The 22,431-nt window shown below is 41.0% G+C and overlaps 2 protein-coding genes across 9 annotated transcripts in view; one reads left to right on the top strand and one right to left on the bottom strand.

Moving 5' to 3' along the window:
* Positions 1-4,578, top strand: part of LPAR4 (lysophosphatidic acid receptor 4) — a 60,899-nt gene extending 56,321 nt beyond the window's left edge. For 3 of the 6 annotated variants that reach the window (XM_048865017.2, XM_048865016.2, XM_075132447.1), the window contains exons 2-3: positions 16-81; positions 2,519-4,578. In XM_048865017.2, the coding sequence (XP_048720974.1) occupies positions 2,669-3,718 (1,050 nt within the window). In that variant the 5' untranslated portion in view covers positions 16-81; positions 2,519-2,668 and the 3' untranslated portion in view covers positions 3,719-4,578. The remainder of the gene's footprint in view (positions 1-15; positions 82-2,518) is intronic. The other 3 variants (XM_075132448.1, XM_048865018.2, XM_048865015.2) reach the window with 1 other exon arrangement.
* The window catches only part of CYSLTR1 (cysteinyl leukotriene receptor 1), a 292,327-nt gene that overhangs the window by 259,412 nt on the left and 10,484 nt on the right, over positions 1-22,431 (bottom strand). The gene's annotated exons all lie outside the window — the stretch shown is intronic.

The raw sequence follows: 22,431 nt of genomic DNA, 5'->3' as shown, positions 1-22,431 counted from the left end.
TTGTTTGTACTGTAGAAAACATCTGAAGGTTGGCTTCGATCTCATTTGTCATGCCACACAGCCAACGGCTATCAGATAAAGGTATGTCTTCTTCTGATTTGAGTGTGTGTTAACCTGGATCCTCATAGCAACTGCACATCTCAAACATAAGTAACGATAAAGAAGTTTACTGAACTGTGTTTAAAAGCATGTGCCAAAAACTGCCAGGAAATCACAGACCAAATTCAGACAAACCGATGCACATACAGTTAGCAATTCCTAGGAAGCCCACGAATAAACAGGGCAGCCTGGGGTAGAAGTTTTTTGCCCCAATCCTGGCTCCTTCAGAACCTAGAGAGAGGCTTTTGTGTAAGCGCGCTGTGACACAGGTGCAGTTCTAAGGTAAGGCTTAGAGATCAGGGCCATGGTCCATCTGATCTGACTCCGCACTAACTCCTATGCAACTACTTATACACAGACCGGTGCTCTTAGCAGGAATAATCTCTAAGGGACAAGGCAGGGCACTGATTAGAAAACTGGCATATAATGCTGCTTTTGCAGTATCTACAGTATATGTACAGTTTTCTGGTCACTCCTAGATTGGGCCAGAATTCATGCCTGTCGTTTGATGAAGTTTTGTGATGAGGAAAATGAGAAGTTTCTGTTCTTTTCATTGTAGTAGAGTAGGTTTTAGTAAAGTTTTGAGCACTGGACATTTTACAGTTGGTTTACAGATAACTTGCATGCAAGAAATATTGTCTGACAATGTACTTTTTCCCACTGGGAATACAAAACAGAAAATGCTTGATTTTACTAGTTAGACAATATGCATCCAATTATCCTGATTTAATCCATGCTTCATTTCAATTAGTTGTTTGCTTACATATTCTAATTTCAAAAGTGTTTTCAATTATTTCAGAGAATCATAATGTATCCTATATCACCTAAAATTTGCTATTTAATCTATATTGCCACAAGATCTCTTTTTGATGCAGCTCCAACTCCTAATTAGTGGTTTCATCTGTCAAAAATGCTCTATAGTTTTACCTGCCAGGTCAGTTGTTAGATCACAGGAAACAAGCTTTATATTCTCTATTTGGTTTGCTATATTTTACAGTGCAGACACTCCTCCTACAGTTGTCTGACCTTGTCCCACTTTCCCCAGAGATACAGCCATGCTCAAAAAATTATTCTCTCCCTAATCTGAGAAACATTCTGATTGCTTCTTTGCACAGGCCTTAAAAATAGACTCAAGATAGAACAGTTAATGAGGGTACTTCAAAAGGGTTCCAAGTATTTAGTTCTAATAAGTGTAAAAAAACAAATGCTTATCAGAACAATCCAAATCTTTAGAGCCTGCTAAATTGGGTTGGAAGTCTCATGAGACCAGATTTTCTATGGGATTTCCAATACTTCCTGTTCTGATCCTAGTCAAAGACCAGAAGTGAAAAAGGAGCTGTTTGGAAAAGTTTCACTAGAACCCTTTTCTAAGGAACACAGTTTAATCATCAAAACACTTAATGAAAACATGTTTTTGCCAAAATCTTGTTTGAGAAAAAACTAAAGAGTTCCAAACAATTTCAGAATGTTCCATTTTGACCTTTTCAGAATGAAATGTTTTGATTTTTTTAAATGACTGTTTCAATTATTTAAGTATAATTGAATTTTTTTTTAAAACAAATGCAAATCAAAACAAAATGTTTCAAGGTTGTATCTAAATATTTTTCAGAATTTTCTTTCAGAGAGAATTTCAAAATGTTGGGATTTCGTTCCTAATCGGAGAAATGACAAATGTAAAAATCCTTCACAAAATAGAATTTCCGTTCTCTGCATAGCTCCAAGAGCTTATCTGAACATTTCAGAATCTTATTTAGTTCCAGCTAAGGATGATGTTTTAGAGTTAGGTTTTGTTTTTTGTTTCCCAAACCTGATGGTCCATTCCCATTTAGGATTTTAGGGGGAGGTTTATTTCAAGAAGTTACCAACTCTGACTGAAGCTATTCTGGGAGATTTTTACCACCAACATGACGTAATCTCATTTTCTTAAAATATCCTATTAAAATCTCCCAGATTGCTTTCAGTAGTCACTGGGAGATTGATGCCAATTCTGGGAGACTCCAGGCCAATCCTGGAGGATTGGCAATCCTATTCAAGGCACATATGTAAATTAGGCACCCAACTCCCATAGACTTTCAGTAAGGATCTGGATGGTTAACTGGCCTTTGTGACAAACTCTCCCTCCTGATGTATTTCCAGATCATTTCAAATTTCTTGGTTTAGTATATAAGAAAATATATTGTAAACCAAATACTACCATTATCACAACATTTCTAAAGTAGAATAAAGATACCTACTCCATGATACTTACCTATGGGATGTATCTTTAAGAAAATGTACCTGATAAACATTTAAAAAACCCTGAACATCTGCAGTGGTAAGAATATGCTCCATAACATGTGAAAGTGGTGGTGTTGGGGGAAAAGGGGTTGTGTGTTTTCATGTACAGAGTTGCAGAACTGACTGTTTGTGTCTTCCTCAGGACGACAGGACATCACAAATATGAGGCACCAGCGATTCAAGCCACAACATTAGAATGTGTTTCTTAAGGAAGAGTGTGCTCACTAACTTATTTTATGGATGCCACTGAATTCAGCTTTGAAGGGCTCCAAAAGCACGTCACAAACCTGGAATGGGAAACCACAGCAATAATCATACCTGTTTGACAGATGATTCCTTTAAATACAACCTGTATGGGGCCGTATACAGTGTGGTATTCATCCTTGGCTTGATCACAAACTGTTCCTCTTTGTTTGTTTTCTGCTGTCGAATGAAAATGCGAAGCGAGACAACTATTTTCATGACAAACCTTGCTGTCTCTGACTTGCTCTTTGTATTCACTTTGCCTTTTAAAATATTCTATAATTTCAACAGGCACTGGCCTTTTGGGGACACTCTGTGCAAGATTTCAGGGACTGCATTTCTCACCAACATATATGGCAGTATGCTGTTCCTCACCTGCATTAGTGTCAACCGTTTCCTGGCTATTGTCTACCCATTCAGATCTCGTACCATTCGGACAAGGAGAAATTCAGCCATCGTGTGTGCAGGAGTCTGGATACTAGTCCTCAGTGGAGGAATTTTAGCATCCTTGTTCTCCACAACCAACGTCTCCAACAGTAGCACAACCTGCTTTGAGGGTTTTTCCAAAATTGTCTGGAAGACCTATTTGTCTAAGATCACTATATTTATTGAAGTGGTAGGATTCATAATTCCTTTGCTAATCAACCTCACATGCTCTTCACTGGTTCTGAAGACTCTCCGGAAACCTGCTACATTATCTCAGATTGGGACAAACAAAGAGAAAGTACTAAAGATGATCATTGTGCATGTGGCCATTTTTGTAGTATGCTTTGTGCCCTACAATTCCATACTTTTCTTATATGCTCTTGTGCGATCTCAAGCCATAGCAAACTGCTCCTTGGAGAGATTTGCTAGGACAATGTACCCAATCACATTATGCATTGCAACAATGAATTGCTGCTTTGACCCATTCATTTATTACTTCACATCAGAATCTTTTCAAAAGTCTTTCAATGTACACCCCCAAATACAAATGGACTCCATTTCCAAGACAGAAACACCTCTAACAATGAAGACTGCACTGCCTGCAGTACAGGAGGAAGTGACTGACCAGGCTATAACAAATGGAGGTGATCCAACTGCTGAATCACATTTTTAATGGCTTGTCTACACAGAGTTATTCCTGATTCACTCCCAGGGGTGAAAGTAGGCCAGTACAGTGTAATGGTAAGAAGCCGGTACCGGCCTGTACGCAGCTGACTTTAAAGCGCTGCTGCGGCAGTGCTTTAACATCACTGCTCCTTTTGCCCCACCATTGGCGGCCCTGCTGGAAGGGACCCTACCGGCAGGGCCGCTGATGGGAGGGGAAAGAGAGGCAGCTGCCCTGGCGATTTAAAAGGGCCCAGGGCTCCCAGCCACCGCTGCTGCTACTGTGGCAGCGGCCGGAGCCCCGGGCCCTTTTAAATCGCTGCCGGAGCCCCGGGCAGCACGGAACAGGCATCACGGATGGGCTGGCTGGGGGAGGCTGATCCCCAGCCCTGCCCCTTCCGGAGCAGGCCCCCATACTGGTAAATATTACTTTCACCCCTGTTCACTATACCTATGGATATTCTTATTCCAGAATAAGAGTGCCTTGTCCCTGTTTAGCTTAACTCACTTGAATTTAGCTTTCAAAGTGTCCACATGTGGAGTTAATCGGGGATTTCTCCATGTGAAGATAAGCCCATCAGATAACAGGTTTCTCAATTTTGAGAACTCAAGATATGTAAGTCCAGGTAGATCTTTCTCTGGAGATTATTTATGGAGGGAATGGAGCAAATTCTTGCATTGAACGATGCCAACATTTGGTATGTTTTCCTAGGATTAAACATGGGACCAGTCAGGAAATATAAAAACTTTATCTTACTTTAGAAATCTCAGTCAATTTTTTACTGCCTTCTGAAAATACAGGATATGTTAACTCAATTTCACACCTATGTATGTTTTCTTTCAAACATATAATAAAAACTTTCAGCTTTACTATGAGTGTATATTCTGGGTTTACTAGATACAGGGTTTTTTTTAAATGAGAGGAGGTGTGGGTTGGTTTGGAGCTTAATTAGTTCTCTTACAGAATGCAGGAAATGGTTGTTCGTTGTACTAATAATAGGAAAGAGCAAATAATTAAAGGACTTTGATATACAAAGTCACCTGCAAGATGCTGTGTTCTTTTGAGCTGCATGATTAAGTTAGCTTTCAATTGATTTTAGCACTGTATTAAACACCAACTGTAGATAAAAGAAAAAGCGTATTACAGCATTATTAAGACTGGTGTTTCTACAGACCATGATGTTACTGCAAATTACAGGCCGGTCCTTACTCAGCACAGCCAGCTCAAAGAAAGGATCTGATCCCAAAGAGTTCTTGCTCCAGCAACTTTCTTAATAGCATTAATAATACACCGTCAACCAGAAAATGTGTAAGTCTATTTTAATTCAGAGCTGTCAGGGATAAAGACAGTAGGACCACAATGAATTGAAGAGAGACACTTCCTTTTAGCCATTTATTTTAATTCTCACATGTTGAATCTCCTGACACATTACAAGCAACCCATTAGGTCTAATTATGTCTTGAAATGGTTGGAGTTTAAATGCTTACTTGCTAAGTGCAAAAAAAGTGGATTGCAAAAAAAAATCACTTTGAAAATAATATTTATTTAGCACTACCATTGTTTTGAATAAAAGAGAAACAGCCATACAGTGAGCAAAAGAAAGAAAGACCCTGTAGTTCAATATATTTTAGCTCTTAAATAACTACAGCACCTGACTTCTGGCACTCAGGTACAGAATGGCTATGTGATAAATTCCCAATATACAATCTCACAGTCAAAATGATAGAGTGGCCAAACCTTGATAACTTGGCTTTGCATTATTGCAATCTTGACTAGAAACTAACATCTCTTACTGGGATTATGGCTGCATAAGTGTCAGGGCAGTCAGCATTTCCAGACAAGAAAGAAAACATGACAACAAGGAGAGAGGATTCTAGCCACTTGGGAGTATAAGTCAATAGCTGGAACAGATGGTGGGCAGGGTACACCTGCATAGCCCTGGTGAACCCATTGATGCTTTGAAAAATACAGGCAACTCAAATGAGAAAATTAATTAGCTGGCATTTTACAAAGTTGCAGGGTTTGCTCAGCAACCATCCACCACGCCTGCTTTGCATCACCAAAACCATCATCAAGCACAAAACATGCATCCAATTTTAACCAGATTGTTTTGCTCCCCCTTCAACAAAATACTTGGACCTCTATAGAAACATGTGTGCTCAGGGAGGAGTTTGTTCCTGTAATTCAATACAGCCATTTTAGTCTTATGCCTAGTGGAAGAAAAGTTCCCCTTCCATCCGCCCCTCAATGTATACCTGCATTGAACCATTTACAAGGATTTCTGAAATCTCTATTTTCTTTGGGTGATGAACCTGTTTCAACACTTGCCATAAGTCGTATGCATTTCAAAGAAGCTGCTTCCATCACTTCAGATCAAAATCCAAGATGTGGCAAGAGTGATTCATTTGTGTAAAACTATCTTTCACACCCGAGCACTGATAAGGAAGCAGTTGGGTCTGTCAAATCAATAACAAGTCTGGCATGTTTTTGCAGTAGGTATTCCAGCTTCCTCCCCCCCCTTAACTGGCTCATGAATGTTGATATCTAAAATGTTTAAAATTGCATAAACTGGGGAGATAGAACTTTATTGTGTGGGAGGGGAGGGAACAAGGAATGAAAAGGGAAAGGGGTATAGTTAGAAGCTAGATTCCTGAATTAATGATGCATTTCTAAACTTTTAATCAAGCCCTTTTCCACTGAGTAAGGAAAAACATCAGGGTAAACAAGTAAGCTCAGATCTCAGAGGCAGGATCCAATTATATTATTATTTCAGTCTTACAAAAGAGAAAATGGAAACTTCTGTGTAGATGCCAGCTCATTCTTAATGGAAAGCTTTGACTTTCAGTTTGTGATGCTCTGTTAGTTAAATCTTTCTGCTTTCATGCAATAAGCATAAAAACATGATTCTTGAATTATGTGGGGGTCGTTGGGATGTTCTTAGGCCAAAATCTGTTCTCAGCTCATGAAGGCAAGGGCGTTTCATTGGTGAGAACAGAATGTGGCCCACTATGTCAAAGTGGACTACAAAGGAGTATCTTGTTACCAATGATCTTGGAAAACCTCATGCTCTACTCAACTCTACTCTTCTACTAGTTAAATTTGCAGGATTTTTTTTTTAAAACCTAGAAACCACTGTCTAGCCTTCTCAAGGAAATATTAAAAGAGGAGGGAAAGAACTGTATGTGACTGGATACCATCCAGCCTGTACATGCATAGCTTAACTGTAATGCTAGTATAATGGTGGTCTTTCTCTAAGTGGAACTAGTGCCAATGCTTACAAATTTCTGTTTGCAGTTTTATGGGGTGAGAGCTGTGGTTGATATTCTCACATAAAATGTAATACTATCATCATGTGCCAAAATGCTAACTGAAAAGATTCATTATTTTGTAATTTAATACTTTATAAGTTATATGGAGATCATACGGTGACTGACATATCTGGAAGGACAGGGTTTGGCTGATTTTTTTTCGAGGTCAGGTATACCAAGAAAATGCCTGTACCGTTTGTATATAAGTAACCAATTATGCATTGAAAGGGAGGAAAATAATTTTTCAGATGCTAGTAAGCAAGGCTGGAAACAACTCTGGTGGCAAATGAAAAAGTGGATTCCGTTTGCCTGGGTAACTTGCAGCTGGGTCCTCTCCTTCTCCCCCTCCATCCACCCCCGCACCGCCCCTGGCCAACAAAGGGCTTCTGTTATCCAATAGCACAAAACAGAAACATTAATTTAGATGCAAGAAACAAATTAAAGAGGTCGATGCTCTCATCTAGCTGACCCTGCGAGAGATAGGACTCAATCTATAAACTTAATCAAGGATTCCATCTATTTGCAGCCAGCTTTTCCTTTTTTCAAATGCCACTTTTGTGAATCACTAAACTATAGCTTACTACATAATTTTGGGCCACTAATCTTTCTTTAACTCTGGTGCTAAGCTGGAGCATTTGCAAACACTGATGTGCAAAGAATATCTTCCACATGTGTATATATACATATCTATGTAAAATGCCATACAAATCTCATCTAAGGGTTTTGGTAGTAATGTTGTGAATTTCTAAAGAGGTTGATTATATTAAGGCCATTATGTGCAGCTGTGGGACCACATTTTATGTGGCAGTTCGCAAGACAGAGCTACTTTTATAGCAGAAGAAAGGTGTGTGTTTATCTGATGGGATAAGTTTTCATTGGCTTTGCAGAATTAAGGGAAACTATCCAGACTAAATTTTAAATGGCCTTCAAGACCAGACAGGCACCAGAAGGTCACACAGAGAGTCTGTACATTGGGTCAAGGTACCCAGAGGCCATGCTGGCTTGGTGAATAAGGAAGAAGGGTAAAAAGCACCCACACCACAAGTGAGTTACACAGTTGATACATGAAAGTAAGTGCTCTGCCCCATGAGTACCACTATACATACCCTCTTAGCCATACCTTCCTCTCAGATTTTGTGGGGAGGGAACCCAACCCCTAAGCATCTCTGATAATCCCAACAACATTCTTCGGGGCCTCTCATACTACACTGCTTCAGGAACAATGGAAGTTGGAATGCCTACCCCCATTACACATCCAAAGGCAGTGAGCTATAGCTGTTGAAAGGCTTCCCCACCAGTGGGGAATTTCCTCCTTCCCTCCACAGCCTTTAAAGAGGGGCATATTTTCAGCAATATGGGCCCCTATCCCCAGCCAGCACACTGCGGAGGCACCAGCCATGCTGTGCCAATTGGCTTCTCCTCAGTAACTCCTCTGTCATTCCCAATGGGCTCAATTGCTATAAATTTAGGAAGGAGACAGCCACTTTCCAGGGGAAGTGCCATCTCAGGACAGGGAATGGCAATAGGTAACAGTGACAGCTCTCAAGAAGTTTCCGTGGGTCAAGCAGTGCCCCAAATGTTTACAGCATTTGGGTAATCAAATCAGGACCTAGCTGTATATTTAGTATCTGAGGAACAGGCAAATACAAAGGCTTTGCTGCATCTGAAGGGATGTGTTGTGCATAGTTCACTTCAAGAACACATGTCAAAGCAATGATCTGTTCATGGGGTATGAGATGGTGGTTTCTATTAATTGAGTAGGAGGGGAGTATTTATTTTGATTAAGATTAAAGGACTAATCCCTTTGGAAATGGAAACCCTACTTTTCTCCAGATTGGAAGCAGCTGTAATTTGAACTGCCACACAGTGCCCTCAGACCTGTCAGAGCCCTCTAATAGAGAGCTACTCAGAATTGGGTCCCTGATGCACTTCTCATAACCAGGCCTGTAACTGCCAAGTGTACCAGCTTGCTTGAATGAGGGAATGAGTACTGCAGTTGTTTTATTTTGTGAATTAAATGCACCAGGATTTAGCGGAGATCACTGTATTTAAAATGATGCATTCAAGACCTGAAAAGTGAAAAACTAGTTCGTATCTCAGGGCTTGTCCACACTGGCAATTAACAGCGCTGCAACTTTCTTGCTCAGGGGTGTGAAAAAACACCCCCCTGAGCGCAGCAAGTTGCAGCGCTGTAAAGCGCCAGTGTAGACAGTGCCCCAGCGCTGGGACCCGCGCCCCTCGTGGAGGTGTTTTTTTTAGAGCGCTGGAGGAGCTCTCTCCTAGCTCTGCGCCGCGACCACGCAAGGCATGTTAAGTGTTGCCAGTGTAGACTAGCCCTTAATGTTTTTATAAGCTTCCTGTGTGCAGAGACACTCAAAGACATGCAGGGCCTGTGACGCTACTGAAAGGTGAACTGTCAGGCTGGAGGGAGGTTACCAGTGGAGTTCCTCGGGGATCAGTTTTGGGACCAATCTTATTCAATCTTTTTATTACTGACCTCAGCACAAAAAGTGAGAGTGCGCTAATAAAGTTTGCAGATGATACAAAGCTAGGAGGTATTGCCAATTTAGAGAAGGACCGGGAAATCATACAGGAAGATTTGGATGACCTTGTAAACTGGAGTAATAGTAACAGGATGAAATTTAATAGTGAGAAGTGTAAGGTCATGCATTTAGGGATTAATAACAAGAATTTTAGTTATAAGCTGGGGACGCAGCAATTAGAAGTAACGGAGGAGGAGAAGGACCTTGGAGTATTGGTTGATCATAGGATGACTATGAGCCGCCAATGTGATATGGCCGTGAAAAAAGCTAATGCGGTCTTGGGATGCATCAGGAGAGGTATTTCCAGTAGAGATAAGGAGGTTTTAGTACCATTATACAAGGCACTGTTGAGACCTCACCTGGAATACTGTGTGCAGTTCTGGTCTCCTATGTTTAAGAAGGATGAATTCAAACTGGAATAGGTACAGAGAAGGGCTACTAGGATGATCCGAGGAATGGAAAACCTGTCTTATGAAAGGAGACTCAAGGAGCTTGGCTTGTTTAGCCTAACTAAAAGAAGGTTGAGGGGAGATATAATTGCTCTCTATAAATATATCAGAGGGATAAATACCAGAGAGGGAGAGGAATTATTTAAGCTCAGTACCAATGTGGACACAAGAACAAATGGATATAAACTGGTCATTGGGAAGTTTAGACTTGAAATTAGACAAAGGTTTCTAACCATCAGAGGAGTGAAGTTTTGGAATAGCCTTCCAAGGGAAGCAGTGGGGGCAAAAGACCTATCTGGCTTTAAGATTAAGCTCAATAAGTTTATGGAGGAGAGGGTATGATTTTGGTAATTAATTGATCTTTAAATATTCATGGTAAATAGGCCCAATGGCCTGTGATGGGATGTTAGAAGGGGTGGGATCTGAGTTACTACAGAAAATTCTTTTCTGGGTATCTGGCTGGTGAGTCTTGCCCATATGCTCAGGGTTTAGCTGATCACCATATTTGGGGTCAGGAAGGAATTTTCCTCCAGGGCATATTGGAAGAGGCCCTGGAGGTTTTTCACCTTCCTCTGTAGCATGGGTCACGGATCACTTGTTGGAGGATTCTCGGCTTCTTGAAGTCTTTAAACCACGATTTGAGGACTTCAATAGCTCAGACATAGGTGAGAGGTTTTTCGCAGGAGTGGGTGAGATGAGATTTTGTGGCCTGCGTTGAGCAGGAGGTCGGACTAGATGATCATAATGGTCCCTTCTGACCTTAGTATCTATGAATCTAAAAGGCACCCATGTTCACTACCAACACAGAGCCTTTCATCTAGATGTCCACTCCAAATACCAACTCAATATTTTTCACTTTCAAATTTGCTATAATTTGCAATGTTTCTGCTCTGAAAACAATATCAGATTGGTTTGCATAGATAGAACAGTGCCGAATTTGCAGACAATGGGGATGCAGAGATGACCTGAGTCAGAATTCAGTCTGCAAATCTATCTTTGGTGAGGGTCCCTGTCCGAGACCAAGTCCAGGTTGACCTTCAGATCCCAGGGTGAGCTTGCATGGATGGCATTTAATGATCTTTTCATCTGTAAAATGGGCTAATTTGATGCAGAAAGACAAACATAGCATCATTTCTGAAGTGGCTTTTTTCAGAGTAGAACATCAGTTGAAATAATATTTATTAAACTTAATGCTACACGCAGTTCTCTTTATGAATCTTTAAACGTCACCCTAATCATATTCGATGCAAGATGCACTAACAGTACTAACTTATGTAAAATATATGAATGCAAGAGGGAAAGTAGCTGGTTTCCCCTTCAGGATTAGGTAGTTTCTGTGTGCGAGTTTTCCCAAAGATGCTGAGAAAAATCTTGCATTAGCACTTCTGTCTGTGGAATTTTCACTATAAACATGTGAATATTGTATATAATTTTATTTGGCATCTTGAGTTTTTGCAGTGTTCACTATTATATTTGTATAATGAAGATGGAACACAGTTTGAGGAAAAAAAGTGGGAATATATTCAGCAAAATAAATTAATATGAACACATGCAGATTAACCAGAACAACATTTAAACTGAAGCTTTTCTATAAACCATTTGAAAAAACAACGTCCATCATGCAAGCAGAATTTCCTGGACAGCATTAGCATGGGAATCTGGTCATTCTCATCTTGTTGTTTTATATAAATACCCAAGCCTTTTTTTGTGGTAGCACTTCATTTGCCTTAGGTCTCCAGGACCAAGCAACACTTTCTTTGATGTTGCTCTTATTCATTAAACCACTTCTGAAAGTCGGCATCATATGACCGCAGAAGTCAGATGATGAACCATCCAGAGTGGTTGCCAGAGAGAACTCATTTGATGTAGTTTATTTCCTTTAATTCCCAGCTGTCTGTCTGCCAGAGGACAGCAGAATCAAACACATACTACACTAAAGGGTCACAGCAGTGTGTCTGAAGGCCAGAGTACCATTTTGTCATCACTTGTGTAACACATTCATTTTTTCCCCCAGGATGGATCTCTGTTTTCCCCATTTCACTCCTTCTACTCCCTATTTTTGATGAATCGCTGGGGGGTGTTTCCTGTGGAGCTTGTCAATACCACTGTGTAAACCAGAAAGAGGATTGTTCCATAATGACGGCTGGAGATTCCTCCAACAGCAACTGTTTTAGTTCTTGGCCTTTTAATTGATTTCAAGTGGAACACTGGCACAGACCCAGCCTGAAGACTGGATGCTATTGGTCAATGAATTCTGAAGACTGTTCCAGAAATTGGATGGAATGTGTTATACAGAATGCTGACTTTGGGTATGTTCTCTCTGAAAAGCGAGCTAGCAGAAAAATGACTGAGCCTAAAGCAAAGATTGACCCTAAGTAGCTCTTCCTTAGGGAACCTGAGTCCCATGCATTGCACTTGGAAGCTATGTCAAATATCAAGTCATCTAGGAATAAATGGCCTTTCTGAATTATTTCATTTTGCTAAATTCATATTAGCTGCAATAAGACTACCCAAGAGAATGCTTCACACTGGAGAATCCCATTATTCAGTGAAAAATCAGTGAAATCAGTACATAGTTACTGAGATCATTCCAGTGTTGCCTTTTACAATAGTGTCTTTGTCGGGATGATATTCTTATACCTAAGCTGAAGTACATAACTTCAACTTCTGCAAAAGGAAAACTGGTGAAAGACCTCCAAATCCCTGCACTTATTTACTGGTGTCAGAACTATAACTTTTCAGTTGGTCATGTCTTTGCAGCTTTATAATATTGACAAAACATAACCTTACCTGTCACACTTCATATGGACAGAGTAAGACAAACAGTAAATCATCAGAATAAGATTTCTAGCGATTACTGAGGTCAGGTGTGATTTTTCAAAGTCAGGTACTAAACCTCCTGGCCCCAATTCTGCAAGGCTTGAGCATGTGAGTATTTAGATTTACAAATACACCCTTAAAGAAGGGCACTTAAGTATGTACTCGTAATGACCTTGACATAGGGTTTAAAAATACCACAAAATTAATTCTCAGAGGTATCTAAAGTGCAGCAGTACAATTTTATATAATCCACCATCAGCAAACCAGGTGATTTACAAGCTGGAAGTCATGTCGCCCCTCAGACAATTCCCCACATTTTCAATCACCTAATCAAAAAGATGAGCTTTGCAATAAGGACTTTCTTCTAGAATCCAGTTCAGGTGCCTTTTTCCTAATCAAATCTTAGCAAGCAACAATGTGAGCACAGGTAAAGCTCTCCCTCCGCACTCCTGTTTGGAGAAGAGTCCTTCTGGTCTATCTGCAACATTCAGCCCCCTTCCTTACCTCCTGCTTGATTAATTGGCGGGATGACAAGGGACACCTGCCAAATAAACCAACTCCTTAAACTCTGCTGATCCTAGATATAGTGCCACAGGAAGTGGAGAAGTGTTGGAGGACGTTTCCGGCAGACCAGCTGGTGTAGGGTGCTTACAGCCCAAATAAGCAGAACCCCCCTGAATCTCAAAGGGCCTATCATACATCCCATCATACCAACCCACCACAGAACTGAACTGAAAAATCGAGTTGGCCTATAGCATTCAAGTAACCCTACAGTTTTTTCTTGCCAAGTTTGTATATGTATATCAATACTTGCAACAGAATAAAGTCTGAAACCTGCTGAATGTTCCTTTTATTATCCTGGTCACTTGGGGACATGTATCAATCAGCACATAATTCTAATGTTGGCAGGGTTTTGCATTTTACGTTTGCAGGTCACCTTGACTTTTCCAATTTTGCATGAGCTCATCCCAAAGAGAGATTCCCAGTCTCTCACACAAGGTGTTCAAAACGCTCTTCACAGCTCAGCAAGGGAAGGAAAACTGCACAAATATCTGAAGAAGGGACAACCCTTCCTACATGGTAATCACCAGTCATAGAATCATAGAATATAAGGGTTGGAAGGGACCCCAGAAGGTCATCTAGTCCAACCCCCTGCTCGAAGCAAGACCAATTCCCAGTTAAATCCCAGTCGACCTATTTCAACCATGCCACGTGATTTACATTTTAAATATCAAGTAATATTCACAACAAACTGGTTTTGTAATCCAACCAGAAAGTAAAATAGAGGGCTGAATATATTTGGATGACAAATAGATTCATGATCTTCATTTGCTCGCAGATGTTCTGCAAGCCAAAATTAATCCCAGTTTCGGCAATTACATCCCCCCTTTCTAAAAGCCTCCTGTACAATATCATCAGATATTTTTCACTTCCTGTCCTATGTTATGTAGCTTAGCTCTTCACTAGTAACCAGTAGCCATATTACACTCTAGAGCACTACTGGCTGGAAAGTGCTCATTGCGGCCCCCTTGTCCATGCTCTGTCACTAAACTAAAGGTTGAAAGGAGAGTTGGGTGATTTTGTGTTGCCTCTTTTCTTGGTCATGCTTGAGAAAAAGCAGTTCTTTAAATGGAAAACAACAAGTAAATAGACTGCCCTGTCCCACATTCTTCCTGTGTGCAGGCTCATGCATACTTAGGACACAGAGCTTATCAAGCTAAGATGGGGTGAAATATCAGTAGGCGCTCATTCTTAGTGTATGATCAGTGCCTTAGAGGCAGCTGCATTTCAATGGTGGGCAAGCTGATTCCAATATATTATCATAATTAAATAACAGTATTGCAATTGCATCTAGAGACCTCGATCAGGAATTGGGGCCCACACTCAATAGAGAGGGATGGTTACTTAAGTTTGAATGGGCTGAGTAATTAAGGGCCAAGTACTGCTGTCCTTGCTCAGGTAAAATTCCTATTGATTTCAGTGAGGTTTTGGCTGGGTGAGGACTGCACAATTTTAAAGAAAAGGCAGAACAATATGTTAATTGCTAAAATGGAATAGCTTTGGAGGAGGAACTCAGACTCCAGAATGCAGATAAATAAGATACTTAAAAAAATAAAACAAAGAGTGCCTGTGTGTACTTATGGAAATAAGTGATACCTGTAAAAGCACCTTTATTATCCCCATTACTGCGTCCACACTAAGGGCTTGTACCACTTTAACATCTGCTTCAAAACCAATATATTAAGTGTACAAAAGATGGGTGTAGATCATCCCTAAATAAAAATCAGTTTTCAAAAACGCTTATGTCTACACTTAAAATGTATTCTACCCTAGCGACGTCAGTTAGGAGTGTGCCTTTTTTTTAACTGACATACTGATGTGTGCGAGACCTCAAAGAAATGGTCATGGTTGTGAACAAATGGGAAGATCCCACTCAAGACTGCAGCCTTTGGAAACAAGAGCTTAACAAAGGTCTCCGGAGTTACAAGAGGAAGCAGTCCAGCTTAGCAGAGGAGAAAAGAGCTCGCAGAAGGCAGAGCCCAAAAGGTCGAAACATCACCTTTAAATGTGACAGATGCGGCAGAGATTGTCTCTCTCGAGTGGGTCTCTTCAGCCATGTTCGTGCCTGCCATAAAACCAACTAAGTAAATTCTTTACCTCTCGGGGCGCATACTCTTGAGATTGAAGGATGCCTACTACTAGTACTTATACTGGTATAACCCCTAGTGTAGATGCATTTATACAAGCATGGAAGTGATTTTGCCAGTGTAGCTTGTCTTTCTCAAGGAACTGGTGTAAGCTATGCCAGCAGAAGCACTTTTATACTGGCATAAGTGGTGTCTACACCAGAAGGGCTTGCTTGAATATTGTTATGCCAGCAAAACTTTTCTAACTGAGACAAGGTCTTAATTAAACCAGTGCACCCCTGTGGACATGCTACAGGCATGTCTACATTATGGGTGCTATAGCAGCACAGCTCCACTGCTGCAGCTATGCCACTATAGTGTTGGCACTGCCTACATCGATGGAAGGGTTTTTGTCTGCTGGTGTAGATAATCCACTTCCCTGTGGGGTAGTAGCTTGGTCAACAGAAGGATTCTTCCATTGACTTAGCTGCGTCTACACTGGGGATTAGATTGATTTACTAAGAATCTCATGGTGAGTGTGTATACACACACACACACACACACCACTGCATCTATGGTAGGGGATTGTGTTAAGTTTGTATGTGTAGACAAAGTCAAAGAGAACATCCAAGGTAACGGTGACCTGATACATCTGCTGATACAAAAAAAAAAAAAGAAGAAGAAGTGCTGAATATTGTATTTGCTTTGCATAATCCTTGTGCAGGCCAAGCTCCCATTAACTTCAGCTGGCTTTTGATCTGTACAATGATTGCAGGATCAGACTTTCTGACTAACTAGATAGATCCATATGGTTCAGAGAATTTTTGACACTAAAACCTCCCATGTACTATGCAATCTAACACGGTAGTAAAGCATCTAAGACTGTGTAGATATAGAAGTTGTACCGATTTAAGTTAAACAGTATTTTAAAAACCAATTTAGCTAACTGTATACAAACTCCTCGGTGGACACTCTTCGTTCAGTTCCAACTCCTAAATCAATTTATGCTCAATCAAAATAATGCTTTAAACCAAAATAATGCCCACCCAGAGGTTTGCAGGGGGTTAACTAACTAAAGGTGTGAGATTTAAAGCAGTGCAATTTTTTTCATTTAGGCAAGTCTAAGGAATAATGCAGCTAAGCTACCTTATATCAAAGTTGGCCTCTTTAGTTATTTTAATTACGGTATGCTCTGAGGCATAAATCTCTGTTGGTGACAATCAGGTCAGAGTCATCTAAACAGCTACCAGATAGAAATGATTTCAAGTCACTACCAGTCTGGACTAGATTCAAACTGATGATAATCCATCCAATCCAGGTGAATGCCAGTGCATATAATGATTTATATGCTGAGCCATGCACTCACCTAACAAGATTATGAATCATTAAGTACAAGTGTCTCTCAGGACTGTGGTAACATGGAAGCAATATAATGGGACTGGTCCCTTCAGAATAGTTTCAAGTAAAATTGTAAAGAACTTATGTGGTGCTGTCATCCTGAAGAAAAAACCTAAGCATTTTGTTGACTTTAATGAGCACAGATAGCTTGCTGCCTTCACAGTACTTACTGGTTAGGACGAACCAGACATCATCACACATGGTCATTAGGTAAAAGAATGTTTACTGGTTGTGTCAGCCTTGGCTTGCTCCATCAAACCTACACTTCAATGCTGCTCTCAGCAAGGCACCAGATTCTCACGTTATGTCTACACGGCAATAAACCACCTGCAGCTGGCCGGTGTCAGCTGGCTCAGGATCACAGGGCTCAGGCTGTGGGGCTATAAAATTACAGTGTAGACATCTGGCTCCAGCTGGAGCCAAGCCTCTGGGACTCTCCCCCCGGGGTTCCAGAGCTCAGACTCCATCCCAAGCCTGGATGTCTACACTGCAGTTTTAGAGACCTGTAGTCCAAGCCCCGTGAGCTGAAGTCAGCTGACACAGGCCAGCTGTGGGTGGCTTATTGCAGTGTAGACATACCCTAAGGACTGTTTCAGAGCATGCAAGGGAACCTACCCAACCCGCAAATGGCATAAGCTTTTCTTTAGCACTCACATGCATAGATATAAGGATCATTTCACTGATCCAGCCTGACCATGTCCAAATAAGAACGTTCTCAAAATGTGAGCTATAAAGAAAAACAGAGCAAGAGGTTTAAAATAACCGGACCTTTATTTGTTCACAGATAACATTTTCTATAAACTCTCATGATTCCGGGTTTGTGATATGACTCATTTACATGACAAAAAAGATGTTTGTTTGTGCCAACATTAGAACTCAAATTGCCCCTAAAAATGTATGGGCCTGATTCTTCTCTCCTACCAGGGTTACACCAGGCTAAATCAATGGAATTATTCTTATTTACACCACTGTCAGAGTCAGAATCAGGCCCACAGTCTCAAATAATGTGCTTCATATAATTCAATGTCATTTTTAGCTTCATTTTTGATTTCAGATAAAATAAAATTTTCAAGAGCAACCAAGGAACTTACACTCTTCTGAAAAAATATGCAGATTTCCCTTTGATGGGATCACCTTAAGTACAAGCTTGAATTTTAAATGGAACTAGTCAGAAGACAGTAATTTTCCAAACCAGTGCTGTGATGCAGGATCCCAGACTAGATGGAAGAATCAAACTCCCATCTCATCCATTCCCATGAGTCTGTAGTATGACACACTTAGGTGTACGTTAAGCCATCTGACAATAATAGACATCTGCTTCTTTGTGTATGCAAGTTAAACAAGCTCATGCATCCTAAAATAAAACCAGCCAAGCTGCAGAAGCAGTCATTTCCCTATCTAGTTTCCTGCTAAGAAGCTACAATTAGTTGGCCACGCACCATGGCATTGAAAGCCCCTGTTGGTTTGCTGTAAGTGAAGAGATTTAGTTAGTAACTAAGGAAGCAAGGAATTCCTGTTTTGAAAAAAAAAAATCAAATGGGACAGAAAAACAAATTAGTAATAGTGTGCACATTTTCCCTGGCACTGCAGAATAAATGCAATGCTATGAACTACACCTTCTTCCTCTGCATGTCCGTCACACTTTCCTTCCCTTGGCAGAATCAAGTTTAAATAAAGAAACAGCAGCAGTAACTCCGCAGCAAACAGACCCTAAATAGGTAAAGATAAATACAAGTAGCTGAGACCTTCAGTGAGGTGCAGGATACCAAAATTCTTTGTGAGAAACGGGTGCCAAGCCACTTGCGCTACAGATTAGAATTGGCAAGGATTTCAAGGAAGCCACATGTCTGGCTCTGGGACTGGGATAGCGTATTGTGGTAAAGAAACACCAACCAGGGATACAATAAAGGAAAATATGTATGCCAGGATGATTGTGGGATGAGGTGGTTATATTTTTACAAGTCTCCTTTTTAATGCAATAAAAGCAAGAGGCTGTAAGCCAATGTCTACAAACATGCACAATAGGTTAATAATAATGTGAAGAAATCAATTTCTATTGTTAACAGTTCAGCTAGAATTATCCTTTAACACCACAAGGCCTCATCCTGTCTACATAAATGCTCAAGATTAGGTACTGTAAACCCTCATCTGATAAAGTTAAATACACAGCTGCAGCTGGAGCAGAGTGAGACCAATGGGTAGAACCTGGGCAGGATGGATATATATTACTAGCTTTGTCTCACTTGACTACTATAGAAAGGAAGTAGAGGACTTGAAGATATGGTCAGAGTTTGTGTTTACTTCCTTTTGTTGTAGGTTTTAAGATGCTACGGATGAGGTTGCTACATTTTGTAAAAGGCAGTTAGTAAAAATGTTTTGTGTTTTCTTTTAAACCTATGTGAGAGGAACTGGTTGCTGTGGGGAAGGCTGAATGAAAGCACTGCACCTGGATCCATGATCGTGCCGGAGACAGTCAATGGACAGTGTCTCGCAGCTGCCTGCATCATTGGAGTTATTCTGACTAGGCTGAAGTACAATCCTCTCACAAAGGTTTTGGAGCTGCACCAAATGATTTCTGGCACCTAACAATGAACTTCTGTCCAATGCTAGGAATTCAGTGGAACCAATTTTGACTACAAATGTGCACAAGTCTACACGCAGGATCTGAGTATTTAGGAGCATTTGAAATCAGACCTGCTATCCATATCCAAATGTTGCTAATAATTTATCTTTATCGCTGGCTGGAACCAAACCCCCAGACTGGGGGTGGGGGAGGAAAGAGGAGCGTGATAGTGTGTGAGTCAAAGCCAGGATCCAAATTTTGCAGCTTGAAGTGATCTCTAATTCTGATTAGTGATAGAGGAAGTTGTGTAGTCTGACACTTCACAGTGCAGAAGAACTTAAGGTCTATCTTCAGATCACTTAGTAAGACCAGTATATTCCTGAAGCCTCAGGACTATATTTTCCAAAATCTTCTCTTTCTAATCAATATTGTAATGATGAAGATCAGCCACTTGGCAAGACTTTACTTCCCTTTTATTGTCATTCAAAAGTGTAATGCTTGCTACTGGATGTTAAAATGAGAAGTTCTGTTGCAAGAACAAGCATATTAATACTGAATAAATGCTTCATAAAATTGGCACTTCAAGGTCTGTCATAGGGCATCTACATGTACTCCTGCCTCAGTTTCCTCTTTCAGCGTCACCGGTAACTTCACAAGAGCTTTCTTGCCTCAGGTATATCCTTTCTTGGGGCCAGTATATCGTAAAAACAGAGCAAAACAGTCCATAAAAAGTCCCCAACATAGTCCATTTATCACCCCAGTGTATATATCCCATGAAATGATGTCAACACACAACACTGCCTTCTGCCACATGTGGCTCTATCAATCCTCCACTGTCCTTCTGCCAAGGGAGTAATCCCAGCCCTTCAAGCTGGAGTGCAACCCCACTCTTTCCAACCCCACTCATCCCTCTCTCCCTGTGGCCCTCTTGTTCCCCTGGGTCCAGGTTTCTAGCCCTGGTGATACTAGCAGATAAGTCCCTCCACAGCTCCCCTGCCTTCAGCCCTCGGCTCCCGCTCAGAATTCAGCAGACAACTCCTGCTGCTGCTCTCTGGCCTTCAGATCCTCTCGGGCATGGGGACATCAACAGCAAGCCCCTCTCAATGCTCCCCTGCCTTCAGCCTTCTCCCAGGAACCACATACAATCTGCCCCTTTTCCTGGCTCTCACTCATGCATGCAGCTCTGCTTCACTGGATCGCTCTCCTCCCCACTCAGATTTTCCCCGATTCTTTATAGTCCTAGGTGCTACCCTACCCTTTTAATTGACTAAACCGGGAGCTCCTGTCTTGGCACAGGGAAGCTGAACCTGCTTCATTTACAGGGGCCAGCCAAATGGAAAATCCAGTTTCAGATATTGCCTGGTGGGGGTGCTTTGACTCTCACATATAGGCCAGAACCACCTCTGACTAAAGAACGATTCCCATAGCAATCTCCAGAAAACGTATGCTTGGGTGTATAAGCAGGGGAATCTCGAGTAGGAGTCGGGAGGTTCTACTACCTCTATATTTATCACTGGAGTGGCTGCTACTAGAATACTCTATTCAGTTCTAGTGTCCACAATTCAAGAAGAGCTTTGTTAAATTACAGAGGTTTCAGAGAAGAGCCACGAGAATGATTGAAGGATGGGAAAAGATAGTCCTATAGTGAGAGACACCAGCAGCTCAATCTATTTAGCTTAACAAAGAGAAGGGTAAGGGGGGATATGATCACAATGTATAGCTACTTACAAAGGGAAAAAAATTAGACAGTGGTCTCTTCAGTCCAGCAGACGAAGGAACAACAAGATCTAAAAGCTGGAAGCTGAAACCAGACAAATTCAGACTGGAAATAAGATGCAAATTTTTAAGTGAGGACAATTAACCATTGAAACCACTTTCCAAGCGTTGTGGTGGATTCTCTGTCAGGGTAATGTTAAAATGCAGCATGGATGTTTTTCTAAAGGATATGCTCTAGTTCAGACAGTAACTAGGTAGGGAAGTCCAATGGCCTGTGTTATGCAGGAGGTCAGACTAACTGATCCTAATGAACTCTTCTTGTTTGATGATCTAGGAATCACTACAGCCCTTCCACAGCCCAACACTTCACATAGAGAATCCAGGCCTCAAAAAGAGAGAGACCAAAAAATGAGCGACCTCAAATCAAGATCACGAAGGCAGCCATGGCCTGCTTAGCTTCTAAGGGAGAGGACTCCTGCATTGGTGGATAGCCCTGGTGTCTGAGTCATTATATTTTGTGCACTGGGAGCATTAAAGGAAAGGAAGGAAGAAAGCCACATCTACATCTGGAAAACATTGTTCTAACCGAGGCAGTGAAGGATAAATTACAACAAATAGGAGGTGGGTGGATCCAGAAGTAATATCTATGTTAATCTGCATCTGCTGGATCAAGCTGCATGGGTGGCCTGGAGACATTGTTATAAAATAGTTGCCTCTTGCTAGCATGACAAAGGGAAAATAGATCCACATTTAATCCTATTGCATTCCAAGTCACTTTCAAACCACGTATATTATATTCCATTCCATGGTTCTCCAGAAGGAATGTGTTTGTACACAAGTGATCACTAATGAAGGAGGGTATTTGAATAAAAGCCAAGTCCACTTCTCCTGCTTGAGCCTTCATCAAATCATAATGCAGGGTTTATGGTATTATAATGAGTTGCCATGGAAATTCATCATTATGAGCTCACATCAGGACTGCACCAGAGACAGATATCATGGAGAGACCATTGTTTAAAAACACAAATATTTGTGATGAAAACATTCAAAAAGAGGCAAGACAAATGACGAGTGCTACATGAAAACAAAATGGGTTTATTTCAAAATCCGGTCTATTAAAAAAAGATTTCCCTATGGAGGAAACCCTCTATTATAGCAAATGCAAATCCTGTGCCTGCCCTCAGCACATTCATTTATACACCTGCACTTCACTTGGAAAGCATTCCTCGTGGTTCCTGTTGGGCGAGACATACTTTTTCATTGGATTTTTTTTCAGGTCTTGCAGATTTTTTTTGTAT

Source organism: Caretta caretta, chromosome 9 (assembly GCF_965140235.1).
Source record: "Caretta caretta isolate rCarCar2 chromosome 9, rCarCar1.hap1, whole genome shotgun sequence".
Lineage (NCBI taxonomy): Eukaryota > Metazoa > Chordata > Testudines > Cheloniidae > Caretta > Caretta caretta.
Note: the sequence above shows the minus strand (reverse complement) of the source record. Positions and strands in the feature narration are given on the sequence as shown.